This window comes from Scyliorhinus canicula, chromosome 12 (assembly GCF_902713615.1).
Source record: "Scyliorhinus canicula chromosome 12, sScyCan1.1, whole genome shotgun sequence".
Classification (NCBI taxonomy): domain Eukaryota; kingdom Metazoa; phylum Chordata; class Chondrichthyes; order Carcharhiniformes; family Scyliorhinidae; genus Scyliorhinus; species Scyliorhinus canicula.
In genome coordinates this window covers 2463769-2478635 of record NC_052157.1, presented here as the reverse complement: position 1 = coordinate 2478635, position 14867 = coordinate 2463769, and the positions used below count along the sequence as shown (strand labels likewise).

Below are 14867 nucleotides of genomic sequence, written 5' to 3'. Positions count from 1 at the left end.
GATGGAGTTGGAAGCGGTGATGGAATGGGAAGCGGTGATGGAGTGGGAAGCGGTGGGAAGCGGTGATGGAATGGGAAGCGGTGATGGAATGGGAAGCGGTGATGGAATGGGAAGCGGTGGGAAGCGGTGATGGAATGGGAAGCGGTGATGGAGTGGGAAGCGGTGATGGAGTGGGAAGCGGTGGGAAGCGGTGATGGAATGGGAAGCGGTGATGGAATGGGAAGCGGTGATGGAGTGGGAAGCGGTGATGGAGTGGGAAGCGGTGATGGAGTGGGAAGCGGTGGGAAGCGGTGATGGAGTGGGAAGCGGTGATGGAGTGGGAAGCGGTGATGGAGTGGGAAGCGGTGGGAAGCGGTGATGGAATGGGAAGCGGTGATGGAATGGGAAGCGGTGATGGAGTGGGAAGCGGTGATGGAGTGGGAAGCGGTGGGAAGCGGTGATGGAGTGGGAAGCGGTGATGGAATGGGAAGCGGTGATGGAGTGGGAAGCGGTGATGGAATGGGAAGCGGTGATGGAATGGGTAGCGGCGATGGAATGGGAAGCGGTGATGGAGTGGGAAGCGGTGATGGAGTGGGAAGCGGTGATTGAGTTTGAAGCGGTGGGAAGCGGCGATGGAGTGGGAAGCGGTGATGGAGTTGGAAGCGGTGATGGAATGGGAAGCGGTGATGGAATGGGAAGCGGTGGGAAGCGGCGATGGAGTGGGAAGCGGTGGGAAGCGGTGATGGAGTGGGAAGCGGTGATGGAATGGGAAGCGGTGATGGAGTGGGAAGCGGTGATGGAATTTGAAGCGGTGATGGAGTGGGAAGCGGTGATGGAGTGGGAAGCGGTGGGAAGCGGAGATGGAGTGGGAAGCGGTGATGGAGTGGGAAGCGGAGATGGAGTGGGAAGTAGTGATGGAGTGGGAAGCGGAGATGGAGTGGGAAACGGCGATGGAATGGGAAGCGGAGATGGAGTGGGAAGCGGTGATGGAATGGGAAGCGGCGATGGAATGGGAAGCGGCGATGGAGTGGGAAGCGGCGATGGAGTGGGAAGCGGTGATGGAATGGGAAGCGGTGATGGAGTGGGAAGCGGTGATGGAATGGGAAGCGGTGATGGAGTGGGAAGCGGTGATGGAGTGGGAAGCGGTGATGGAATGGGAAGCGGTGATGGAGTGGGAAGCGCTGATGGAATGGGAAGCGGTGGGAAGCGGTGATGGAATGGGAAGCGGTGATGGAGTGGGAAGCGGTGGGAAGCGGTGATGGAATGGGAAGCGGAGATGGAGTGGGAAGCGGTGATGGAATGGGAAGCGGTGATGGAGTGGGAAACGGTGATGGAGTGGGAAGCGGTGGGAAGCGGAGATGGAGTGGGAAGCGGTGATGGAGTGGGAAGCGGAGATGGAGTGGGAAGCAGTGATGGAATGGGAAGCGGAGATGGAGTGGGAAGCGGCGATGGAATGGGAAGCGGAGATGGAGTGGGAAGCGGTGATGGAATGGGAAGCGGCGATGGAATGGGAAGCGGTGATGGAGTGGGAAGCGCCGATGGAGTGGGAAGCGGTGATGGAATGGGAAGTGGTGATGGAATGGGAAGCGGTGATGGAATGGGAAGCGGTAATGGAATGGGAAGCGGCGATGGAGTGGGAAGCGGTGATGGAGTGGGAAGCGGTGATGGAATGGGAAGCGGTGATGGAGTTGGAAGCGGTGGGAAGCGGTGATGGAGTGGGAAGCGGTGATGGAATGGGAAGCGGTGATGGAGTGGGAAGCGGCGATGGAATGGGAAGCGGCGATGGAGTGGGAAGCGGCGATGGAGTGGGAAGTGGTGATGGAATGGGAAGCGGTGATGGAGTGGGAAGCGGTGATGGAATGGGAAGCGGCGATGGAGTGGGAAGCGGTGATGGAGTGGGAAGCGGTGATGGAATGGGAAGCGGTGATGGAGTGGGAAGCGCTGATGGAATGGGAAGCGGTGGGAAGCGGTGATGGAATGGGAAGCGGTGATGGAGTGGGAAGCGGTGGGAAGCGGTGATGGAATGGGAAGCGGAGATGGAGTGGGAAGCGGTGATGGAATGGGAAGCGGTGATGGAGTGGGAAGCGGTGATGGAGTGGGAAGCGGTGGGAAGCGGAGATGGAATGGGAAGCGGTGATGGAGTGGGAAGCGGAGATGGAGTGGGAAGCAGTGATGGAATGGGAAGCGGAGATGGAGTGGGAAGCGGCGATGGAATGGGAAGCGGAGATGGAGTGGGAAGCGGTGATGGAATGGGAAGCGGCGATGGAATGGGAAGCGGTGATGGAGTGGGAAGCGCCGATGGAGTGGGAAGCGGTGATGGAATGGGAAGTGGTGATGGAATGGGAAGCGGTGATGGAATGGGAAGCGGTAATGGAATGGGAAGCGGCGATGGAGTGGGAAGCGGTGATGGAGTGGGAAGCGGTGATGGAATGGGAAGCGGTGATGGATTTGGAAGCGGTGGGAAGCGGTGATGGAGTGGGAAGCGGTGATGGAATGGGAAGCGGTGATGGAGTGGGAAGCGGTGGGAAACGGTGATGGAATGGGAAGCGGTGATGGAATGGGAAGCGGTGGGAAGCGGTGATGGAATGGGAAGCGGTGATGGAGTGGGTAGCGGTGATGGAGTGGGAAGCGGTGGGAAGCGGTGATGGAGTGGGAAGCGGTGATGGAGTGGGAAGCGGTGATGGAGTGGGAAGCGGTGGGAAGCGGTGATGGAGTGGGAAGCGGTGGGAAGCGGTGATGGAATGGGAAGCGGTGATGGAATGGGAAGCGGCGATGGAGTGGGAAGCGGTGATGGAATGGGAAGCGGTGATGGAGTGGGAAGCGGTGATGGAGTGGGAAGCGGTGATGGAGTGGGAAGCGGTGATGGAGTGGGAAGCGGTGGGAAGCGGTGATGGAGTGGGAAGCGGTGATGGAGTGGGAAGCGGTGATGGAATGGGAAGCGGTGGGAAGCGGTGATGGAATGGGAAGCGGTGATGGAGTGGGTAGCGGTGATGGAGTGGGAAGCGGTGGGAAGCGGTGATGGAGTGGGAAGCGGTGATGGAGTGGGAAGCGGTGATGGAGTGGGAAGCGGTGGGAAGCGGTGATGGAGTGGGAAGCGGTGGGAAGCGGTGATGGAATGGGAAGCGGTGATGGAATGGGAAGCGGCGATGGAGTGGGAAGCGGTGATGGAATGGGAAGCGGTGATGGAGTGGGAAGCGGTGATGGAGTGGGAAGCGGTGATGGAGTGGGAAGCGGTGATGGAGTGGGAAGCGGTGGGAAGCGGTGATGGAGTGGGAAGCGGTGATGGAGTGGGAAGCGGTGATGGAGTGGGAAGCGGTGGGAAGCGGTGATGGAGTGGGAAGCGGTGGGAAGCGGTGATGGAATGGGAAGCGGTGATGGAGTGGGAAGCGGTGATGGAATGGGAAGCGGTGATGGAGTGGGAAGTGGTGATGGAGTGGGAAGCGGTGATGGAGTGGGAAGCGGTGGAGAGCGGTGATGGAGTGGGAAGCGGTGATGGAATGGGAAGCGGCGATGGAATGGGAAGCGGTGATGGAGTGGGAAGCGGTGATGGAGTGGGAAGCGGTGATGGAGTGGGAAGCGGTGATGGAGTGGGAAGCGGTGGGAAGCGGAGATGGAGTGGGAACCGGTGATGGAGTGGGAAGCGGAGATGGAGTGGGAAGCGATGGGAAGCGGTGATTGAGTTTGAAGCGGTGGGAAGCGACGATGGAGTGGGAAGCGGTGGGAAGCGGTGATGGAGTTGGAAGTGGTGGGAAGCGGTGATGGAATGGGAAGCGGTGATGGAGTGGGAAGCGGTGATGGAATGGGAAGCGGTGATGGAGTGGGAAGCGGTGATGGAGTGGGAAGTGGTGATGGAATGGGAAGCGGTGATGGAGTGGGAAGCGGTGGGAAGCGGTGCTGGAATGGGAAGCGGTGATGGAGTGGGAAGCGGCGATGGAGTGGGAAGCGGTGGGAAGCGGTGATGGAATGGGAAGCGGTGATGGAATGGGAAGCGGTGATGGAATTGGAAGCGGTGGGAAGCGGTGATGGAGTGGGAAGCGGCGATGGAGTGGGAAGCGGTGGGAAGCGGTGATGGAGTGGGAAGCGGTGATGGAGTGGGAAGCGGTGGGAAGCGGTGATGGAGTGGGAAGCGGTGGGAAGCGGTGATGGAGTGGGAAGCGGTGATGGAGTGGGAAGCGGTGATGGAGTGGGAAGCGGTGGGAAGCGGTGATGGAATGGGAAGCGGTGATGGAATTGGAAGCGGTGGGAAGCGGTGATGGAATGGGAAGCGGTGATGGAGTGGGAAGCGGTGATGGAGTGGGAAGCGGTGGGAAGCGGTGATGGAGTGGGAAGCGGTGATGGAGTGGGAAGCGGCGATGGAGTGGGAAGCGGTGATGGAATGGGAAGCGGTGATGGAGTGGGAAGCGGTGATGGAGTGGGAAGCGGTGGGAAGCGGTGACACAGGATTTGACATCTGTCCGCTTTGGAAAACCTTACCAGCAGTTGTGCTTTGCAGTTATCTGCTTAACCTCCAATCTCTGCTTATCTATTTGTGAAGGATAGAGTTGGTAATCCTGATTAGGGGTCAGAGGCAGTTTGACAACAAGACAGGAGATTGACACGTGAATGAGGTAGCATTATATTGAGAATTTCAAGCTTTTTTTAATGATTATTTTATAATTGGGTGCCAATTAGATGTGGAGGGGAGTTGGAGGTTTGGTCTATATTCTCTGGAATTTAGGAGACTGAGGGGTGATCTCATTGGAAAATGTGAAATTCTTAAGAAGCTTGCTGGGGTAAATTGTGGGAGGATGTTTCCCCTGACTGGGGAATCGAGCACATGGGGATACAGTTTTAGAATAAGGGGTTTTAGAATAAGGGGTTTTAGAATGAGGGGTTTTAGAATGAGGGGTTGACCATTTTGTACTGAAATTAAGAGAAAGTTCTTCACTCAGTGTGGGAACCTTTGGAATTCTCTCCCTCGGAAGGCTCCGCTGTTGGGTAGATTCAAGACTGAGCTCAATAGATTTTTGGGAATTAAGAGATTATAGGGATAGTGAAGGATGTTGAATTGAGGCAGAGGATCAGGAATAATGATAGACCAAGCTCCAAAAGCTCCGCAGCCCGCACCTGATCCGTGTTCTTAGAAACATCATTAAGTTGTTGCCATCCACAAGCTGCATTGAGATATCCTCCAGGCCCCTTGTCTTTTCTCTAGAATAAGCTTTGTGGAAAGATAAAGATGTGACATGGGGGTAATGAAGATTTAAATATATATATGTAATTTATCGCTGTTTATTAATGACTCATTGGACGTCCGCTGATCTTTCACCCGAATAAATGGTAACAAGTTACAAATGTTTCTCAAACTGAAGTTGGTTCCAGGTTGTGGAATTAAATCTCGCTCGAGGTTATTATCCAAAACAAAATTGATGCCAATCTCCATTCTTTCCAACAACGTTTAATCTCTTGACTTTAATCCAGATAAATTTGCAACTCATTCAATAGGGGCGGCACAGTAGCACAGGGGTTAGCACTGCTGCCTCACAGCGTCAGGGACGGGGGGCAATTCTGGCGTTGGGTAACTGTCTATGTGGAGTTTGCACTTTCTCCCCGTGTGTGCGTGGGTTTCTCCGGGTGCTCCGGTTTCCTCCCACAGCCCAAAGATGTGCAGATGAAGTGGGGTTATGGAGGTTACAATGAGTGGGCGGGGAAGTGGACCGAGGTAGGCTGCTCTTTCAGAGCGTCAGTGCACACTCGATGGGTTAAATGGCCTCCTTCCACACTCTAGGGATTCTATGATTCTACAAATATTGTCACTGCAAATGTCTTTCTGCTTCTTAACGCCCATTTCCCACGCAATTTTTCCCGTACACTTAATTTAGCGCAGAAAGGTTTTCATGGTAAGAGTTCAATTGATCGATTTGTCTCTCATCAAACTGGTTTGTCAGACTTTGAGAGAATGGACACTCCTTCCAGGACCGTGTGATAGCGTAAACAGGACAGAGTGTCCTTACCTGATGGCTAGATTTAGGGTTTCACTACAATCAACAATAGATTAATTAGAATCAAATTGAACTACTTTTGCTGTAGAGATGAAGTATTAATTCCTATTCTTTTAATTGTTTCTGATCAGAATAGTGCAGAAGAGGCCATTTGGCCCATCCAGTCTGCACTGACGCATGAAAGACACCTGACCTGCCCACCTAACCCCATTTGCCAGCACTTGTCCCAGCGGACAAGGAGCTGAATCAACATGAACGGAGGTCATTGCAGCGCACTGCACAGCAAATGAAAAATAAACATCCCACTTTTCAGCAAAGGCTGTAACTCTGAACAGGCATCTGACCTGCCCTTGCTCACGACGAATGAACCAATTTGGTGAAGTCCCCAGGTGCTAAAATAACCAGCTCTGACAGTGTGCCAGACATCAATTCAGTCATTTACCTTCAGTCAATGGGTCCAGTGTGTTGATCATGAGCTGGAAGATGGTGTTCCGTAGCATGCTGTTGTGTAATGAGGGGGTGCTGGTTCCTCGTGTTAGAGTCACTTTGGACTGAATATTGAACAAGAAAATAACACCAGATATTGCATACAATTTAAACCAGAGATTGCACATGCATATTCACAGATGACTAGTTCAAGTTTAAGTAAAATGTCAAACAAATGGGGCAGCACGGCGGCACAGTGGTTAGCACTGCTGCCTAACAGCTCCAGGGTGTGGTATTATCACAACTATCAGCATTGCAAGGGTTAATGTAGTAACCAGAGTAGCCACGAGAGGGAGCTACAGATACAAGTATAGAAGGCAGTGATGCTGGAGCTTAGGGGAGGAATGCATGCAGGAGTTAGCTAGTGAATGTCAGAAAAGCAGATAGTGCAACTAAGGTGAGATTATAGTTTATACCAGTAGTGCGATTAGGAGTAGATGAGTGTAGTTAGATGTGATCGATCAATTGCATATTCTTAAGGACTACATGTCAAATCCCAGTTTAGTAGTGTAAATAAAATCATAGCTTTGTTTACATTAAAGCTATTTTGTTGTCTTTGTGGAACACTACGCCAACCATCCTGAAATAAACAACACAAAGAACACCACAGCGGGTTTAATTCCGGCCTCGGGGGGCTGTCTGTGCGGAGTCTGCACGTTCTCCCCGTGTCTGCGTGGGTTTCCTCCGGGTGCTCCGGTTTCCTCCCACAATCCAAAGAGGTTAGGTGGATTGGCCATGCTAAATTGTCCCGTAGTATCCAAAGGGTTAGGTGGGGTTGCCGGGTTACAAGGATAGGGTGGAGGTGTGGGCTTAAGTAGGGTACTCTTTCCAAGGGCCAGTGCAGACTTGATGGGCCAAATGGCCTCCTTCTGCACTGTAGGTTCTATGATCGGTGATCTGTGATCGATGATCCAAAAAGAAACTCAATACCATTTGCGGATATTTCTCCGAAATAATCTGTGCTGCTCTAATGTTAGCCTCTTGCACGCCCCGGATTTTAGTTGCCCACTATTGGTGGCCGTGCTTTCAAACATCCGAGCCCCAAGCTCTGGAATTCGCTCCTTAAAGCTCCCCCCTCTACTTCTCTCTCCTGCGTTTAGACGTTCCATAACATCCATCTCTTTGACCAAGTGTTGGTCACCTATCCTTATATCTCCTCATTTCTCAGTGTCGAATTTTGTCTGAAGACACTCCTGTGAAGTGCTTTGGGATGTTTTGCTATATAAATGCAAGTTGTAAAGGGGAATACTGCCGTTTCAATTCTATATCTAAGCAGACACACTGTACGGCCAATCAATAGGAAATGTGCAAGACTTTCTGCTGCAATCTCACTTTTCATTTTCTCTACCTCTCCATGGGACACTGCGGAATGCAGAACGTGACGCCATGCCCTTGGTCAAGATCACTGAGTTTGCAACACTCTGTGCCACCTGATCACATTGTCAGGAATCTCTGCTAGGTTACTCCTGGGATCGATTGGCTGGAACTGACAAGGACGGGCAATCTTCTTCTCACTTGGATTGTAGCTTTATAACTCACTCATGGGTGCCCGTAATTTCCTACCGATAGCCCTGCTTAAAGTAAATTCCCTCACCCAATCCACTCTAGTTCTATATAAAAACCATCCAATTCTTTGGTGGCTTTGACTTTACCTTCATCCTTGTGTTATCTTCCTTCTCTTCGGACTCTGAATCAATGTTCTTTTCCATGGAAGCAAAGAGAAATTGGAAATTATTGATAATTCAACAGTTTTGGATTGACGAAAACATTGAATGAGAAAATAACCACGAGTCTCCTTGTGACACATCGGATCCTCATTCCTCTCCCACAATATCGCTTTTCAAATTTTCACAATGAGGGTAAGTGACTGTGTGCCAAAGACGCAAATCCACGTGTTTCCCAACCGGAAACCCTGGATGAACAGGGATATCCACTGCTTGCTGAAGTTTAGGTCTGAGGCGTTAAGTCAGGCGACCCTGACCTCTACAAGAAAGCCAGATATGATCTAAAGAAATCCATCAAAGATGCCAAAACACAGTACCGGACCAAGCTCGAGTCCCAGGCTAGCCACGCGGATCCCCACCGTCTATGGCAAGGTCTGCAAGACATAATGGGCTACAAGATGCAAGCATGTAAAATCATCAGTTCCAACGCACCCCTCCCTGATGCGCTCAACGCATTCTATGCCCGCTTTGAGCAAGAGGTTAGCGAGAGCAAGCCCCCCACCCCAGAAGCCGCGGATGAACCTGTATCTGAGATCACCACTGCAGAGGTCAGAGCAGCCTTCTCGAAGGTCAACCTACGGAAAGCCACTGGCCCGGATGGGGTACCCGGACGGGCACTCAGGTCTTGCGCGGATAAGCTGGCGGGGGTATTCGCAGACATCTTCAACCTCTCTTTACAACAATCTGGAGGTCCCTATCTGGTCCAAGAAGACGACCATCAACCCTGTACCAAAAGAAAGTCAAGCAGCGTGCCTTAATGACTATCGTCCAGTGGCTCTGACATCCATCATCATGAAGTGCTTCGAAAGGTTAGTCATGGCACGAATCAACTCCAGCCTCCCGGATTGCCTTGATCTACTACAGTTTGCCTACCGCTGCAACAGGTCCACAGCAGACGCCATCTCCATGGCCCTGCACTCTACCCTGGAACACCTAGATAACAAAGACACCTATGTCAGACTCCTATTTATCGACTACAGCTCAGCCTTCAGCACCATCATTCCTACGAAACATCTCCAAACTCCGTTGCCTTGGCCTCGGCTCCTCCCTCTGCGACTGGATCCTGAACTTTCTAACCCACAGGCCACAATCAGCAAAGATAGGCAACAACACCTCCTCCACAATCATCCTCAACATCGGTGCCCCACAAGGGTGTGTCCTCAGCTCCCTACTATACTCCTTACACACCCGTGACTGTGTGGCCAAATTCCCCTCCAACTCGATTTTCAAATTTGCTGATGACACCACCGTAGTGGGTCGGATTTCAAACAATGACGAGACAGAATACAGGAATGAGATAGAGAATCTGGTGAACTGGTGCGACGACAATAATCCCTCCCTCAATGTCAATAAAACGAAGGAGATTGTCATCGACTTCAGGAAGCGCAGTGGAGAACATGCCCCTGTCTACATCAATGGGAACAAAGTAGAAAGGGTCGAGAGCGTCAAGTTATTAGGTGTCCAGATTACCAACAGCCTGTCCTGGTCCCCCCATACCGACACTATAGTTAAGAAAGCCCACCGACGACTCTACTTTCTCAGAAGACTGAGGAAATTTGGCATGTCAGCTACGACCCTCACCAACTTCTACAGATGCACCATAGAAAGCATTCTTTCTGGTTGCATCACAGCTTGGTATGGAGCCTGCTCTGCCCAAGACCGCAGGAAACTACAAAAGGTTGTGAATGTAGCCCAGTCCATCACGCAAACCAGCCTCACATCCATTGATTCTATCTATAATTCCCGCTGCCTCAGAAAGGCAACCAACATAATTAAGGACCCCACGCACCCCGGACATGCTCTCTTCCACCTTCTTCCGTCAGGAAAAAGATACCAAAGTTTGAGGTCACGTACCAACCAACTCAAGAACAGCTTCTTCCTGCTGCCATCAGACGTTTGAATGGACCTACCTCGTATTAAGTTGATCTTTTCTCTACACCTTGCTATAACTGTAACATTATATTCTGCAGTCTCTCCTTCCTTCCCTATGTACGGTATGCATTGTTTGTACAGCATGCAGGAAACAATACTTTTCACTGTATACTAATACATGTTACAATAATAAATCAAATCAAATCAAATCAAAGTGGGAGATCTTCCCAACTGTTGAAACCTTCAGTCAACTGGATTCTCTCCTGCTAACTAGTTATCCTCCAAATCTAACACGATATTCACAGGACCTCATCTGGGGTGGAGGAGGCACGAGATTGCTTCTTGTACTTTCTCTAATAGATTATTTTTATAATAAGGTGTTGGTCAAACTGAGAGTGTGCCTCTGAAGCGATAGTTGTATAATCAATCTGTCTGAGGTGGCTGAGGAAATTTAGTTCCTCTGTACTGATTTGAAGGACTGAATCCAGCCCAAATTGGACTTCATTGTGATTTGTCTGCACACTGGATATAAAACGAACAGTCCTGGGGAAAAATGGAGGAGGGAAAGAAAAGGTTGGGAGAAAGGAGGGGAGGGGAACGTGTCTCCCATAGGACAGTATTTTTAAAAAAAAATAATATGTATTCAAATTTATAATAACAAAATATAAAAAGAAAAGAGGAAACAACCCCCCCCCCCACACCCCCACCCCCACCATATATACAAAACAAAAGAAATAAATTAACACCCGTCATCAACGTTGAACAAATATACACACCCCTGCAGAGACAAAACCCCCCCTCCCCCGGGTTGCTGCTGCCGCTGGCCTTTTCCTATCGTTCTGCCAGGAATGTGTGATGGTGTATTGTGTGATGGGGTGTATTGTGTGATGGGGTGTATTGTGTGTTGGGTGTATTCTGTGATGGGTGTATTGTGTGATGGGCTGTATTGTGTGATGGGCTGTATTGTGTGATGGGGTGTATTGTGTGTTGGGTGTATTCTGTGATGGGTGTATTGTGTGATGGGCTGTATTGTGTGATGGGCTGTATTGTGTGATGGGGTGTATTGTGCGTTGGGGTGTATTGTGCGATGGGGTGTATTGTGTGATGGGTGTATTGTATGATGGGTGTATTGTGTGATGGGGTGTATTGTGGGATGGGTGTATTGTGTGATGGGTGTATTGTGTGATGGGGTGTATTCTGTGATGGGTGTATTGTGTGAAGGGGTGTATTGTGTGATGGGGTGTATTGTGTGTTGGGAGTATTGTGTGATGGGTGTATTGTGTGATGGGGTGTATTGTGTGATGGGTGTATTGTGTGATGGGGTGTATTGTGTGATGGGGTGTATTGTGTGATGGGGTGCACTGTGTGATGGGGTGTATTGTGTGTTGTGTGTATTGTGTGATGGGTGTATTGTGTGATGGGGTGTATTGTGTGATGGGGTGTATTGTGTGTTGGGTGTATTGTGTGATGGGGTGTATTGTGTGATGGGGTGTATTGTGTGTTGGGAGTATTGTGTGATGGGTGTATTGTGTGATGGGTGTATTGTGTGATGGGGTGTATTGTGTGATGGGTGTATTGTGTGATGGGTGTATTGTGTGATGGAGTGTATTGTGTGATGGGGTGTATTGTGTGATGGGCTGTATTGTGTGATGGGTGTATTGTGTGATGGGTGTATTGTGTGATGGGTGTATTGTGTGATGGGTGTATTGTGTGATGGGTGTATTCTGTGATGGGTGTACTCTGTGTTGGGTGTATTGTGTGATGGGTGTATTGCGTGATGGGGTGTATTGTGTGATGGGGTGTATTCTGTGTTGGGTGTATTATGTGATGGGTGTATTGTGTGATGGGGTGTATTGTGTGATGGGTGTACTGTGTGATGGGGTGTATTGTGTGATGGGGTGTATTGTGTGATGGGGTGTATTGTGTGATGAGGTGTATTGTGTGATCGGTGTATTGTGTGATGGGGTGTATTGTGTGTTGTGTGTATTGTGTGATGGGTGTATTGTGTGATGGGGTGTATTGTGTGATGGGGTGTATTGTGTGATGGGGTGTATTGTGTGATGGGGTGCACTGTGTGATGGGGTGTATTGTGTGTTGTGTGTATTGTGTGATGGGTGTATTGTGTGATGGGGTGTATTGTGTGTTGGGTGTATTGTGTGATGGGGTGTATTGTGTGATGGGGTGTATTGTGTGATGGGTGTATTGTGTGATGGGTGTATTGTGTGATGGAGTGTATTGTGTGATGGGGTGTATTGTGTGATGGGCTGTATTGTGTGATGGGTGTATTGTGTGATGGGTGTATTGTGTGATGGGTGTATTGTGTGATGGGTGTATTGTGTGATGGTGTATTCTGTGATGGGTGTACTCTGTGTTGGGTGTATTGTGTGATGGGTGTATTGCGTGATGGGGTGTATTGTGTGATGGGGTGTATTCTGTGTTGGGTGTATTATGTGATGGGTGTATTGTGTGATGGGGTGTATTGTGTGATGGGTGTATTGTGTGATGGGGTGTATTGTGTGATGGGGTGTATTGTGTGATGGGGTGTATTGTGTGATGAGGTGTATTGTGTGATCGGTGTATTGTGTGATGGGTGTATTGTGTGATGGGTGTATTGTGTGATGGGTGTATTGTGTGATGGGTGTATTGTGTGTTGGGTGTATTGTGTGATGGGTGTATTGCGTGATGGGTGTATTGCGTGATGGGTGTATTGAGCGTTGGGGTGTATCGTGTGATGGGGTGTATTGTGTGATGGGTGTATTGTGTGATGGTGTATTCTGTGATGGGTGTACTCTGTGTTGGGTGTATTGTGTGATGGGTGTATTGTGTGATGGGGTGTATTGTGTGTTGGGTGTATTGTGTGATGGGGTGTATTGTGTGATGGGGTGTATTGTGTGATGGGTGTATTGTGTGATGGGGTGTATTGTGTGATGGGGTGTATTGTGTGATGGGGTGTATTGTGTGATGGGCTGTATTGTGTGATGGGTGTATTGTGTGATGGGTGTATTGTGTGATGGGTGTATTGTGTGATGGGGTGTATTGTGTGATGGGGTGTATTGTGTGATGGGGTGTATTGTGTGATGGGGTGTATTGTGTGATGGGTGTATTGTGTGTTGGTGTATTGTGTGATGGGCTGTATTGTGTGATGGTGTGTATTGTGTGTTGGGTGTATTGTGTGATGGGTGTATTGTGTGATGGGGTGTATTGTGTGATGGGGTGTATTGTGTGATGGGGTGTATTGTGTGATGGGGTGTATTCTGTGATGGGGTGTATTGTGTGTTGGGTGTATTGTGTGATGGGGTGTATTGTGTGATGGGTGTATTGTGTGATGGGTGTATTGTGTGATGGGTGTATTGTGTGATGGGTGTATTGTGTGATGGCTGTATTCTGTGATGGGTGTATTCTGTGATGGGTGTACTCTGTGTTGGGTGTATTGCGTGATGGTGTATTGCGTGATGGGTGTATTGTGTGATGGGGTGTATTCTGTGATGGGTGTATTCTGTGATGGGGTGTATTGTTTGATGGGGTGTATTGTGTGATGGGGTGTATTGTGTGATGGGGTGTATTGTGTGATGGGGTGTATTGTGTGATGGGGTGTATGGTGTGATGGGGTGTATTGTGTGATGGGTGTATTGTGTGATGGGGTGTATTGTGTGATGGGGTGTATTGTGTGATGGGTGTATCGTGTGATGGGTGTATTCTGTGTTGGGTGTATTGTGTGATTGGGTGTATTGTGTGTTGGGGTGTATTGTGTGAAGGGGGGAATTGTGTGATGGGGTGTATTGTGTGATGGGTGTATTCTGTGATGGGTGTATTCTGTGTTGGGTGCATTGTGTGATGGGGTGTATTGTGTATTGGGTGTATGGTATGATGGGGTGTGTGTGTGATGGGGTGTATTGTGTGATGGGGTGTATTGTGTGATGGGGTGTATTGTGTGATGGGTGTATTGTGTGATGGGGTGTATTGTGCGATGGGTGTATTGTGTGATGTGGTGCATTGTGTGATGGGTGTATTGTGTGATGGGTGTATTGTGTGATGGGGTGTACTGGGGTGTATTGTGTGATGCGGTGTATTGTGTGATGGGGTGTATTGTGTGATGGGGTGTATTGTGTGATGGGGTGTATTGTGTGATGGGTGTATTGTGTGCTGGGTGTATTGTGTTATGGGTGTATTGTGTGATGGGGTGTATTGTGTGATGGGTTTATTGTGTGATGGGGTGTATTGTGTTATGGGTGTATTCTGTGTTGGGTGTATTGTGTGATGGGGTGTATTGTGTGATGGGTGTATTGTGTAATGGGGTGTATTGTGTGTTGGGTGTATTGTGTGTTGGGTGTATTGTGTGATGGGTGTATTGTGTGATGGGTGTATTGTGTGATGGGTGTATTGTGTGATGGGGTGTACTGTGTGCTGGGGTGTATTGTGTGATGGGGTGTATTGTGTGATAGGGTGTATTGTGTGATGGGTGTATTCTGTGTTGGGTGTATTGTGTGATGGGTGTATTGTGTGATGGGGTGTATTGTGTGATGGGTGTATTGTGTGATGGGTGTATTGTGCAATGGGGTGTATTGTGTGTTGGGTGTATTGTGTGATGGGTGTATTGTGTGATGGGGTGTATTGTGTGATGGGTGTATTGTGTGATGGGTGTATTGTGTGATGGGTGTATTGTGTGATGGGGTGTATTGTGTGATGGGGTGTATTGTGTGATGGGTGTATTGTGTGATGGGTGTATTGTGTGATGGGGTGTATTGTGTGATGGGGTGTATTGTGTGATGGGTGTATTGTGTAATGGGGTGTATTGTGTGTTGGGTGTATTGTGTGATGGGGTGTA

The 14867-nt window shown here is 49.7% G+C and overlaps 1 protein-coding gene across 4 annotated transcripts in view; it reads right to left on the bottom strand.

Moving 5' to 3' along the window:
- Positions 1-14867, bottom strand: part of slc24a1 (solute carrier family 24 member 1) — a 108131-nt gene that overhangs the window by 48800 nt on the left and 44464 nt on the right. For 3 of the 4 annotated variants that reach the window (XM_038813426.1, XM_038813428.1, XM_038813427.1), the window contains 2 exons: positions 8099-8146; positions 6403-6511 (listed from right to left, as the gene is read on the bottom strand). In XM_038813426.1, coding sequence (XP_038669354.1) covers positions 6403-6511; positions 8099-8146 — 157 coding nt within the window. The remainder of the gene's footprint in view (positions 1-6402; positions 6512-8098; positions 8147-14867) is intronic. The other variant, XM_038813429.1, reaches the window with a different exon arrangement.